The sequence below is a fragment of the Aquila chrysaetos genome, chromosome 3 (genome assembly GCF_900496995.4).
Source record: "Aquila chrysaetos chrysaetos chromosome 3, bAquChr1.4, whole genome shotgun sequence".
Taxonomy (NCBI): Eukaryota; Metazoa; Chordata; class Aves; order Accipitriformes; family Accipitridae; genus Aquila; species Aquila chrysaetos.
Window position 1 is genome coordinate 40,156,058 of NC_044006.1, and position 13,552 is coordinate 40,169,609.

At 43.6% G+C, this 13,552-nt stretch overlaps 1 protein-coding gene across 4 annotated transcripts in view; it reads left to right on the forward strand.

Annotated features, from left to right (window-relative positions):
* The window catches only part of COLQ (collagen like tail subunit of asymmetric acetylcholinesterase), a 44,669-nt gene extending 38,055 nt beyond the window's left edge, over positions 1–6,614 (forward strand). For all 4 annotated transcript variants that reach the window (XM_030010232.2, XM_030010229.2, XM_030010230.2 and 1 more), the window contains 2 exons: positions 1,593–1,695; positions 3,681–6,614. In XM_030010232.2, the coding sequence (XP_029866092.1) occupies positions 1,593–1,695; positions 3,681–3,750 (173 nt within the window). In that variant the 3' untranslated portion in view covers positions 3,751–6,614. The remainder of the gene's footprint in view (positions 1–1,592; positions 1,696–3,680) is intronic.
* The last annotated feature ends 6,938 nt before the right edge of the window (positions 6,615–13,552 follow it).

Below are 13,552 nucleotides of genomic sequence, written 5' to 3' on the forward strand. Positions count from 1 at the left end.
TTTAGCAAAGGGATGCTTCTTCACACTTCAGAACAAATATCAGCCAACACTGAAAGATGCAATTTTTCTTTTTCATTTATATAGCTCTCCTTTTTTTAGCCTGACTTTGAAAATGAGGTGTATACAGCAACGCTCTATGTGCGTTTGTCCATCCACCTGTCCATCATCACCCTTCCCCTTCTAACTTAGGAATCCCAGCCAACTTCTCAGTGACAACAGGAAGGAGATTTCAAAGGCAATTCAGTTGCAATAGGTACAGGGAGACCTATAAATGCCCCTCGAAGCATGACTGACCACAGAGTAATCCAGTGAGAGAGCATGAGCTCTCCAGGCTCCAAGCATGAGAAAATGATTCAATTAGAATTTGCAATGAACAGTGGGGAACAAGCGTGCAGGAAAATAGTGCTCCTTAGTTCTAGTGCCTGCAAAATTGTACATTGTATGTCTGGAGGCACATCTAGTGCCTGCAAAATTGTACATTGTGTGTCTGGAGGCACATTGTGTTACTTTGTGCTATGCACTGGGCAAAGCTCCGGGTCGATTGAGGCGTTGCAATAGATAGACTTCTGACACTGATGTGACCCAGAGAGTTATCATTTAGTTCCTTGGAAATGAGCACAGTGTCATCATTCTGCTCTTGTGACTGAATCAAAAGGAAAAGGTTTACCAAATGTTAAGTGAATTTAATTGTAAAATAGGCTCATTGCTCTTAGAAGCATCAATTTCTAACAAACATATCCTTGATGCAATTAATTAATCATTTCTATTTGTAAATAGCCTACTTTAACTCTTATAAACACCTTATTCTTGTGTGTCCTTTTAATCCGTTGCTTAATAGTGTCTCGGAGATGATGTCAAAGGGATTTTAGCTAAATGAATTTGTTCAAGTTTTGAAGTCATACTTAGAAAGTTGAAGACATCAAAAGTGAAGTCCAGTTTCTAAAATAGCAAACAACCGACAAATTACTGCAGCCTACATGCCAGTTCACCATGAAAAAATGTCACAAGGCCCACTCACACTTAAGTCAGTAGGAGTCAGCAGTGGGAAAAACACCTTTTTGGCAATCATTACATACTTTTTTTTTTTTTTGATAGACAGGCAATAGGTCTGCATAATTTTGTTCATATATGGGAACTTACTTGCAGTAAACACACACAGATACTGTGCAAAATTGGGTAAAGGTCTAGGTTGGGATTTTCAAACCACTCAATAACCTCGGAGTGTTTTTTTGAAATTGTGACCTCCCCATATAATTTATGGTAACTGTATTTTATGCTTCCTTTAATTTGTTTTGATGGTAATTATCTATGGCAATAATCATTACTAGAATAAATGCTGTTGTAATTAGTGTTTCTGTAGTAATTATTTTTAGTAGTTATCCATTCTTTCCCTTGGTCACTGAAATTAGGCTAAAAAAAGTGTATTCTTTGCAGTGAAGAATATTGCTTCTCCTAAGACAGTCCTTACAGGATGTCCTCCCCAAAATGACTTGGTTTATACTTTACCCTTAAAAATCTAGTCCCACTTACCTCACCTGCCTCTTTTACGTATGAAGTGCCCTGAAGGTATTTCTTTCTGTATTTTTCGCTAGGATGCCGCCGTGCTTACTGTGGAGATGGCTACAGACATGAGGGAGTTGAAGATTGCGATGGGAAGGATTTTGGGTATTTGACATGTAAAACATACCTCCCTGGGTATGTATGAGCTGTCTTCACTTTGATTCAGAGTTTTTTTTTGTTGGTTTTTTTTTTTTTTTCTTTTTTCTCTTTGCCAGCTTTAAACCAGAAAAGTATTACCCACTTAAACCTTGTTCCACTGGGATCACTGCAGGTAGTGGGGGAGAAAGAGTCTATCAGATTATTTCTGCATATCATTGACTTTAAAGGCTAAATCTCATGTCTCGGTAACAAGCATATGCCTCTTACCCTACAAAATGAATGAAGGTCATATAGACATATGTTTGCCCATTGCTTGCAAAGATTTCCTCATTTGGTGACATTATCATTGCATTAGTGTTCACCCATAACATACCAAGAGTAGGAAAGACCATAAGAAGGAAATGATCACACCGAAGGAAAAAAAAAAACCTAAACCACAACCCCCAACTCACCTCCTGTTGCCCTTACCATTAATGGGTACTCTAGGGGTATCTTTGTTTCTGAATCAACCGGTCATCTATCAGCCTTTCCAAAGACCAGGAAATTCACTCTACAGCAGATGCAAAGCCATGCATCTGCTTAACAGTGTCCTTCATTTAAAACATCTGCTTATTGTTGACTTGCCTTCTCTGCCTTTGTTTAAGCAGCTTCCTCTGGTCAGCATTTTGCCTCCAACAGCAGTACCTCTATTTAACTGTCAGGTATTGTTACTGGCTAACAGGAAACATTTAATTTGCAAATGAAATTATGTGCAGAGCCCTCATCATTCATGGAAGAATAATGTGCTAATTGACCTGAGTAAGAAACCACAGGATGTCTTTGTAAGTCAAGCACTGTGCTAATCCTTCCAGTGCAATTGTTGCAGCACTCCTGGTGTAAGAGATTACTAAAATCGAGACCAGCAAACCTGACAACATGAAACATTTTACAAAGATCTCATCTTCAGGCAATGTGGAGCTGTTTTCTACTGTGAAAACTATTCCCTTCTAAGAGTGTGAAGTTTGGTGCCAAAAATAGCACCACCAAAGCTTGAGAAGTCTTTATTAATTTCACTTTCCATGTATAATCAAGTTGTGAAGAGCAACTGACATCCTTTATTTTTGTGTAAAGAAAAAGCTGTGAATCATGAGTAAAATGAGATAAGTATGTAAGCATGGCACTCCCAAAGGCGTTTCATCCCAAAGCACCCTTTCCTCCAAGAGCTCTGCTGCAACTGATTTTCCCATTTTCTACTCTTCCCAGCCCCCAAATCCCTCCTCATATTTCACACACCTTCACTTCAGATTTTATGTTGGTTTTCTGAGAATGTAGGTTACCCAAGGACATAGTTTTAAGGACTTGCTTAATGGCTGCTTAATCCACAGTTTGTGGATTATCTGATGGATGGGTTATTCACTTAGACATATGCTAGCAATAAAACCTCATCAAAATGCTTATTTTATTAACATCTCTGATCAGGTCTTTGGTAGGTACAGTCACTGCAGCTCAGTTGAAGTCAGTAGAAAGTAGAAAATCACTGGTTTTCTTTATTTTGCAAGGACCCTTCCATTTACTTTATTTCAAAGGTGGGCATGTGTCACTCTCATGATTTCAAGTACATGATAAGTAAGTTAAAGGACAGGCACAGTCACGCCTGCTGGAGCTATTGGAAGTAACTGGAAAAACACTTAGCTCAGAGCCTCAGATATTTCGTTACACAGTTCCCATGGATGAGCACCAAGGCCTCCTGCACCCACCCCCACGTAACACTCAAGTCCCACTGCCAATGGGGATTTTTTTTTTTTTTAATTGACATTACTGGGAATTAAGTCTCCACTCATAGTTTTTCCTGCACTTTTATTTTGCTGACAAGGGGGAGCACAGTGGAGCACTGATGGAAGTTACCCTCCCATTTTGGTTCCTATATGTTGCTGCACATGGCATTTTCTGATGTCCTTCACTCCTACAGAGAATTACATCCAGAAACCTTACAATGTGAACTATAGCATACTTTGAAACTGAGATATTCTCTTTTACTCTAGGTCTTACGGAAAATTGCGATGCACTTCTTACTGCTACATTGACTCTACACAGTGTCGATACTTCACATGAGGGGAGAGGAGGTGGGTAGCATCCCACATGTAGCGGGGTGCTAGGTGCTACACTATCATCTATCCAAGAAGGACTGGGACAAAAAAAAAAAACCCACCCACCTCTGTGTGAAAACAAACAAGGAGACATCATGCTGCTGATGGCCATTTTGAGATGTTTTTCTTTTTTTTTAAATTAAGTCAGATTGGGAAAAAATAGGACCACTGCATCCTGTCTTAATAGAGAAATGTCAAACAGTGTTTGCCAGCAAGACTTTCATGTGGCTGTGGATGGCAACCTGCTCTCCATCACAAATGCAATGTTAAGCTACTGGAAACTGAATTTCACTAACCAGGAATATTGAGTAACAATTACCTCGACTTAGCACTGTTAAACCTACATGTAAGCTCTTCAGGGTTTTTGTCTTTAAATCTTCTCAGCATAAACACAAAGCATATCTTGGATGCAGTGTTTATAGAGACTTCCTCTTTTATTACAATGTGAACTTTACAAGTGTTGTATCCACATGAGTGATGACTTCAGCGACATTAAGGTTAAAGATACACCTTCATGGGTCAAAGGAGCAGAGTGCTTTCAAGATCAGCAAAGCAGCCAAAAAAGCTGGTTAACTTCACCTTCAGGCTAAGACGTTTGGCTGTGTGTGTCTGTGTGCATGCACGGAAATGCAAGCAGTCACAAGGAGGCCTGAAACTGCAGACCACAAAGGCCAAACTGGACAAACAAATTGTGAAATAGCCAAGAAGCTCTCTCCCAGGAGAAAATCAGACAAGGAGAGAAGATAAAGAAGGAACGTATTTCCATATTTTTCACCTCTGTTGAGCTGGCTGGGCTCTGTGTGTCCTCGAAGGGGCTGAGACAGCATTGGTTACCTGCTTGAAACCACAGCGTGACCACGTACACGTTGCCTTCACTCTGGTTTCTACACTGGAAGGTCTTTTCATTTTCATCCCATTGTCTACCCAACTATCATCATTCAATTACCCGTTATACCCTTTCCTCTCCCCGCCTCTCTCCCGCTCACTGTTTCCGCCATCATGTCTGGGGTACCCCCCAGTGTACGTTCTCACTTTTGTATCGCTGTAAATCAGACCTTGGAGTAGGGTGTTTATGGATGCTCATTCATGCTGAGTAATGTACATGTATTTTTGTTTTTTTCAGAAAGTTTGTTCAACTGCATTATCTCTGACAGGAGTCAGGGTAATTATATACTTATTTATTAGCAAAAATTAAAGAGCAAATTTCACATGGGAAGCATATTAAATGTTAAGTGAAAAGAGTCTATAAAAGAAGAAAATGAAACAAAGGATGTGCAGAATTCAGGACTAAAAGCCTCAAATCAAGGTGTTATTTTCATACAAGCCACTCTTTTCTGCTTCATGATAAATGCTGTACACGACTGTTTGAAATGCGTGAGCTATCTGTACCAGTGACAGCACTGCAACAGCTGCACTTACACTGGTACATCTGTAAAGGTTAAAGGTGGATGTTATAATGATAATGCATTAAAGCAATCAAGAAATGCATACAACTTTTACCATCTGTATAGAAGACTTGAACTCTGCATGTCCAAAGTGGTACTGGAAATCACCAAGTAAAAAAAACCAAACCAACAAAATTAGTGTACTCTTTGTAGCTATCACTTACCCGGGCTATTTATGTTGCTATGAAGCCAAGCCACCAGCATTTGTAGCCCAGTTCAATAGTTCAAAATTTTTCATCTTGTTGCTTTTTTTTTTTAAACAGAGGTCTTAATAAAAGGTCAAGGAACCACTGGGGAACTTGTCATAAGCTCTGGAAATCTGGGCACTAGCACAGCTGCCTTTTAATTTCCTGTGCTTTCGCAAGCAGCAGTTTCCAGCAGCGTCATACCACGCAGCAACGCGTACCCCAGCGGGAGGCTCCCGAGGACAGCCACGCTCCCAGCAGCACGTCCTGCTGGCCAACCCTCCGGCTGAACCTCTGGCAGCGTCTGCCAGGCGTTACCATCCTGGGCTTGGAGACACTTCATCTGAACTCTTCACCTTCTCCAAGGACTTCATCTCTACTCCACAGAAGGCTGGAGTCTTTGAGAAATTTGGTAACCTCGGTGGTCTTGCACATTCAGTTTTAAGTTGCGTCATTTTTAAAAGCTGCTACCTCCAAAGGACGTTGAAGTTGCAAAGCTAAGTGCACGGAGGGTAGGAAACATAAACAGGAGATGTGATCACGTAGGTAAAATTGTACTGTGCTGCACGTGTTCAGGAAGGGGTGTATCAGTCTGGTCAGAAAACATACACAAAGCATGGATTTTAAATGGACTTTATCAATACAGCACAAACAATTCAGCATCTTAACAGAAAGAAAGCAATCTAAGATATAAGGAAAAAAACCAAAAGGACATGAAACGAATTTCTTACTACCATTACTGTCTTGCTCCCCTCAGATGATAAAGCATGAGAAAGACATCTGGGAAGGTGTTAACTATATATGATTTAAAAGGCTGCAAAAGAAATCCTTCCTCCTTATTTCTGACATACCTGCTTTATCATTAATTGGGGATTCTTCAGCTGGATGGTGCCTGGTCTGCTGTGAATTATCTTCCCTCATTGTCTGAGTTTCTGGCACATTGTGCCAAGACTGGTTCAAAAGTTAATTGGGGTATTTCAGTTCCTTGGCCTTTTGTAGCAGCAAATGCTTGTGGGAGAGTTTTCTAATGATTAGTATGCAACTCTAGACAAATACAAAACCATTATGACCTTACACCATGCACTGTATTAAATGTATACTAAAAATCCAGCTTGCACTTAATATATAATTAAATATATGTAGTTATACATATATACTGCGTGTATTAGCAGCTCATGTCAATAAATTATGCTACCTTAGTTCTGCTATGTCCTTACTTTCACTTATTTCATTTTGGGTTTAACACCACAGTTTTTAAATATAATTACCTAGTTTAAGATGCCAGGAAGGGAAAAAAAACAGTGCCTCCTTTCCCATGCCTGCTGCCTCTCCCTGCCTGCTGGACCCAGCTCTGTGCGGCAGCACCGGCGCGCACAGACCGGGAGTGTGACTGTGCATCCCTGCACCCCGTCTCGCTGCTGCCCAAATCGACCCGTGCAACACACCATGTGCAGAACTGCTCCGCTTTCATTGATTTCTGGTTGTAATCGGAGTCGCTTGGACTACTTTTAATAAGGGCTGCGGTTTTGGGGATTATCTCCTCATGCTACCTCATAACGTACAGGCTGGTTTGTAACTCCTACCCGAGGCTGAGCTGATGGCTGCAAACCAGAAAGCAACAGCATCGGGTGCTGATGGACGATGGGAACGGCAGTGTTGGCACCTAGGGTTTGGTCCCTCCCAGCACCCAGCACCCAGCCCGCGGGAGAAGGCTCCTGCCTTGCAGTAGCAGCTGGCAAGTCTGTCCTCCCGAGGCTTTTGTGTACAACGGGGCATCCCAGAGAAGGGCAGTGCTGTCTGTCCCCACGGGAAATGGAAGTGTATTGACGGCCAGAGAATGAATGAGTCTTTGGGGTGGTATATTTTCTGCCTGTCCTTTCTAAAAGCTTAGCTTCCCAAATGCCTATGTCATGTCTCTCTTCACTTCAAAGCATTCAAAATGGTAGCTGCCAACCCTGTCCTTGCCCATAAATCTGGCCGTGCAGCTCACCTCCTCCTTTCTTTGTTCCTTTAACAGCAACAAAGTTCATATCCCCCCCGCCAAACCCCTGCAACACCCTTGCTGCTCTGCAGGCACTGGGTTTCATTAGCTTCTTTTTCAGCCTCTCATGCCAACCCTTTTCTAACATCTTGTGCATGTCACAGCCCCGCAAACATCACAGCAAAGCCCCTTGGCCATGGTTCTTACCTTCTTAAAGGATGGCTTCTTAGAGAAGTCATCCTCAATGTCTCTAAAAATCGTGTGGTGCAATTCCCATTTCAGTCCCACTGATTTGGACAAGGGGCGAGGGGATTCGTGGTTATCCTTAATCTGGGAGTCCCTCCAGAACAGACACTGTCCTTGAGCACCAGCTGTTTATGAGTAACAACAGTAGTAAGGCCCCGGTTAGCTGCTTTTGGGGACAATTCAATAACTTTGGCACTCTGCTACTACATACAATCAGGGTTTGTATTAAAAAAAGAAGACCAAAATAAACCCCAAAGAGAAGTAAACCAGTGCTGTGCTGTGATTCTTTGATGACACTCAAGTGTATTATGCAGGCAAGGCAATGCCACAGGATGTTAACTCTTAGAGAGTTATTGGAAAAATCATGTTTTAATTCACAAGTGGTGAGGCAACAGAGAGCACTTTGTGATAAACTTTCAAAGTTCTCCCTCTGATAGCTTTTGCCTAAGGAGATGGATACGGCAAAGCAAGTGTCCCTTCCCTGGAAACTGTTCTCTTGCATGGAAACCACCAAGTAATGGGCTATTGAACTCAGCTACAGGCAACGTAAGGTGCTGGCAGAAAGACAAACTAAAGCAGGCAACTAGTGAATGTAAAATTGGGATCAGGAATTTGGTTCAGAGTAACTGATGCTTATTGATCTGGTAAGGGAGCGTGCAACTTGCAGACCATCTAAGTGCTGCCAAACGTTAATCAAAGAGAAAAAAGGAACAGAGCCTAAGCAAATGAGCCATTTTTTGTCTGTATTGAACCTGGTCAGTGAAAAACCCCCACTGTATTAATGCATTCAGTTACATGCCCAGCAATGTGCTCTTTGCTGCAAATTGGGGTCCTCTGTGCTGAAGGCTGGTGTCATTCCAGGTCTGAAGAGGCCAGAGCAAAGCCAGGGCACATGCTTTCATTGCATCTGTAATTACTGAGGCATTTAGGAGGATGGCCCTGAACCAGCCCAGTGGAGGAAAGGCTATGTTTGAAAGAGTAGCCAGGCCAAATTGCATTAGAGGAGTGTACTCCTGCTGGAAATTACATTAGTGGCTACTTCCCTCCCTCTAACCCCAACAAAATCTTGACACTTAAAAAGCACTGAGTTATAGCCCTGGCCTTTTAGGGCTTTTAATTCACTCTGACAGTTTCCTGTGCATCTGATGGAGGGTCTGGTTTGGATGCATAATCTTCTCGAGTGAGAGAGAATAGGGTTTAAACAGGCATACATTGCTGCAGCCTTCCCACCCACTACTGAACAAGTGGCTCTCCCTGAACAGGGTGCTGCTCAGCATTTTCTTTGGGAAAGGAGGGGGGAGGAGAACCATGGAGCTGAACCCTCGAAGCCTCCCATAGCAAAGCCAAGGGGTGCCGCAGGGCACTGCGGGGAGCCAGAGCCTCTCTGGCCGTCGTGCTCAGGGTGGGAAGGGGCCTCATGCCACACGTCCATTGGACCATGTCACATTCTTCAGGAAAACCATCTGCCAGGCTGTGCCCAGGGCCAACGCTACCAGTGGGATCTCCTGCAGGACACAGGGAAGGACAAAGTACTCCCCGAGCTGTTTTGCAGGTGCGGCTGGGAGCCTGCCCAGCTAGTGTGTGACAACACAAATGCAGAGCCTCGACAGAGCAGGAATCTGAGGTAACAGCACGATAAATCAGCCAGGAGGAAGAGGAGGTAACATTAACCTCCTCACACAGCAGCACATTTAGTATATTTAGAAACTCGGCAACTGATGAGTCTCTCTCAGCCAGTCTAAAGTGTCACCTTCTAATAAGTGAACAAACTGACATCAGCATTAAATTCAAGCCCATGGCAAGATGTGTGTTTGACACTTGTGCCAGGTGTGGGAGGAAGCTTTCAGGGTTCATCTTGGAGAGGAGACAGAGACCCGCCAGAGTCCTCAGCACCCCTTGCGTGGGGTGAGCAGGGGGGACAGTTATTCGCCGGCACCCTCCCAGGGGGAAGGGGCACCCAATGGCATTTCCCACTGAACCACTACAGAGTGCTGACTTAAGACGTGGAAATGCAGGCTTGTAAGACTTATTTTCCTTTGCCCTCTTAACCAGCATGTCTCCAATTTGGTGGAGCAAAGAGGGAATAGCTTGGGGACCCCATACTGTTCCCCAGCCCCATCACGAGGGCCCAGAAACTTTTTAGTGATGAATTTTGTTTGGAAGAGGAGAGCTCCCATTGCTCCCTGCCCTTCTCATTTCCATCGGCCATGTTCCCCATGAAACTCACCGTGCAGGAGCTGGGGGAGGCTGCGCTGAGCCAGTCAGACATTTGGGGCAGGTTATGCTTGGTGCTTCCCATGCCTTCCTCTTGGAGGTTATTTGATGGACAAACTTACAGGGGAACCTGGCAAACCTGACACTTCATAGCAACACAATTTCTTTTATACATTTCCATTGGGTTTGTCATCTTGTCTGGCAGTACTGCTCTAAGGACGGGATGTGCCAAGCAAGATTATACTGAGGACTGCTTCGGTTTTGAGTTGTCACCAGATTTAAAGTGGAGGATGACCGATTAGAGGTAAGAAACAGAGAAGGGTTCAGGCAACTGAACTGTCCCATGGAAATGTATATATTATGGGCCAAAAACCACAGGGAGGTTGGTCATGAAGGACAATAACAAGCCAGATTTAAGCCATGATGCTCCAGTGCATTCACATAAACCATCATAAACCACCTGGTGGCTGTAGTGGCGAGTTACTGTTTCACTGTCATTTGACCAGAGACTAGTTTTCAAACCCAGCAGTAACCCCAAAGCAGCAGCGTGGGACCAGTGGGGTGAAGCTGGTCATCTCACTGGTCTTACTGGATGCAGAGAAGGGCAGAGAGGCTTGCTCGGTGCCAGGACTTTTTGAGCAAGACAACATCTGGTGTGAAATGCTGCAGGATTACAGCTTCTAAATAAAGCCAGGGAGCTGTACCTGTTGCTGCCTGGGGTCAGCAGGCTCTGCTTTAAGCTGTCTGAGACTGAGCTGTTACACTAATCTAAAGATGTTAAATATTTGTTTTCTGCTCTACACTGTCCCATTATTTGATGAGCAATAATGCCCTGTAGGTTTGCCAGGGAGTAAATACACGGCAGGGAGGATTGAACTGCTGTGACTGGCCCTTGGGCCAAATAGGTTGACATAAGAGAGTTTGTACTGGGTATAGGCAAGGAAGAGCCGAGCCCTAAGGACATAAAAATCACGTGATTATTCCTCCTGTATTCAGCAGTCACACATCTGTTAGGCCATTTGAAAAGGGAAACCCATGCTCTTTTTAGCCATACTGACCCTGTATTTTGCAGCCCTGAGGGTGGCAGGACTCTAGCTGCAGGGTAAAGAGAGGCAAAGCTTCCCTCAAAATGCAAAACCACCCAAAAGGCTGTTAGCGATGTCTCAGCAGTGGGGGTTCGTGCAGTGCCATGCAGCACGGCCGTGGGCCATGCCGGGTCGCTCAGGCTTCTCTCCTTGCCTGCAACAACCATGCCCAGGTTTCACAGCAGGATGGTCTGTTTGGTAAGTGCATCCGCATGTGAAGATTGAAGACTTCTTCATTTCTGTTGCATCAATGGCCAATGCACTGCATCGGCATTTGGGGGCAGAAGGAATTCCCCTCCACACCCTCATCACCTATGGCTCAGCTGAAGGTTGTCACTGAGGCTGAGGGGCACACACTTGACAGCTCTGATTTATGGAGATGATCAGATCTGTCTGACATTTATTTAGGGATACAAACCAAGGCTGTTTTCTAGGCCATCTCTTGGTTTCACCAAACTTCGTAGCCCACAAGAAAAGTCCTTTAAGGCAGATCTGTGCTGTGTGTGTCTCCAGAAGGGCACAGCAGCAGCACCCGCAGCAGTAAGTAAGTACTGCATTATTTGACTACAGAAATCACTGAGAAGTGATTTGTCCTGTTTCGGGTTATGAACACCCACAAAGTATGCTTTGAGGATTTTTTTACCTGCAGACATGTCCTTGCAATGGCTATGTCAGGGGCTTGGGTTTTGTGGTCTGCAGCTGGATACCTCAGCCATACAGACCCAGTTCTGCTCCCTTAGCAGAGGGCTGATCATTTCCTTGCTTCTTTCTCTTTTAATAAAAAGGGTAATAACAAATATTTTTTTTGAAAATTTGCATGCTTGAAGGAATATCCTGCTTGCATGTGTTTCTAAGCCTCTGTATCAAAAAGTTTTATTCTTCTAACAGCTGAAAGCAAAGCTCCATTTGAGATGGTCTGCAGACAAAAAAATATGAATGTGGAATGATGAATCCTCTCCCTGTGCTGAGAACAGCTACATACTCACAGGCTGTTCAGAGAATGTAAGAAAATTACTTGATTGCCCAATGGATGATACAGGCTTAAGAAAATGTAAATTAATATTTAATTGCTTTATTGAAAGCAGAAGAGCATCGACAGAAACAAGAGAGTCTATTTCAGAAGGAGCGTAGCCTGGATGTATGAACTCCACACAAGTAAAGGACCGATACAAGAAAACTAAAAGTGCCACATGAAGAAACTTTTGGGCTGGCCGACAAGAAGCATGTCCAAGTGCTTTGAAATAGTCTGGGTTTTTCCCCAGCTTCCACTCAGGGGCCCTGGGGAGAGCAGCCTGCTCAAGGTGACTGGTGAAGTGTGAGGTGGGTAAAACTAGCAGTGACTATTTATACATTGACAGTGTGCTGTAAACCAAAGGTGAGAGAATACGAATCCATCAAAGACTGGGGTGGAAGGGGAATTTAATAAGCCGGATTGAAGAAAATAAATTGTGAAACGTCCTGGCAGGATCCCGTGGACACATATTTAGCTAACGGTCGCAAGAGCATTCCAGACGCCTTTAGAAGACCTTGAACAGAATAAACAAGAAGACAAAAAAAGAAAGATGCCAATTAGAAGAACACAGGTGCGCATTCCACGATAAAGGGAACTTGGCACAAAGAACTGCAATTCGGCAGTTTATCTTGACCAATTAGACTGAGACAAGTTTCGCATGTTTTAGTTGGTATAACCAATTAAGTCCTATGTTTATGCGCGTGTACAGAGTTGATATAACCAATTATGTCTTATTTTTATGCGCATGTACAGAGTTGATATAACCAATAATATTTTATGCTTGTGCGTGTGTACAGTGACTTTGCAGAATATGTGATTATAAATATGTGTGTGTTTTAGCAATAAACGTCATCTGCTTTCAACTTTACAGGCATCTGTTTATTTCTACCTCCTGCAAATGGTGACCCCGATGTGGCCCTGAGAGCGCAGAAGACGCGGCAGGAGAAGCCCTGGTTGGAGGTACTGCTGTCGGCGGGACCAAAGCATGGAAGCTGAGCCTAGGCTAAGAAGACACCTGAAAGGAAGGTGAGCAACCAGGTGCAGTAGGGGGCAGAACATGTCCTCGGAGGAAAGGGCAATAGTCAGACTCCTACTGCATATACTCTCTAAGAGAGGAATTAAATGTAATGAATCCTCCGTGAGAAGGTTATTGAAATGCTGCCGAGTTCAGGGCTAGCCTGCTGAAACGGCTACTGCATTTGAGCCTAATATTTGAAAATATTGGAACAAAATTATGGGATGCAATGTCTAAAGGGGATCAACACATTGAAGAACTGGTTACGACTTGGCGGTTGCTTTTTCACAATATACGATCCTTACGGGCAGAAAGAGAGGTGGCAGCGGAGGCAAATTCGATTTTGAATCCAACAGCATCGGTGTCGGTAAACAGCGATGAGGACAGACATGATACCAATGAGTCATCTTGTTCGCATTGTCCCTCTGACTGTACTTGTCATAAAATGACGTAACTGGATGGTTCAGTAAAAGATACACTGGATCCAAAAAAAGGCATCGCCACCTATTCTACCACGAAACCCTGAGAAAGAAATATGCCCGATTAAGCCATCTAAGGGTTTATATCCACCTTTACCTGACGAT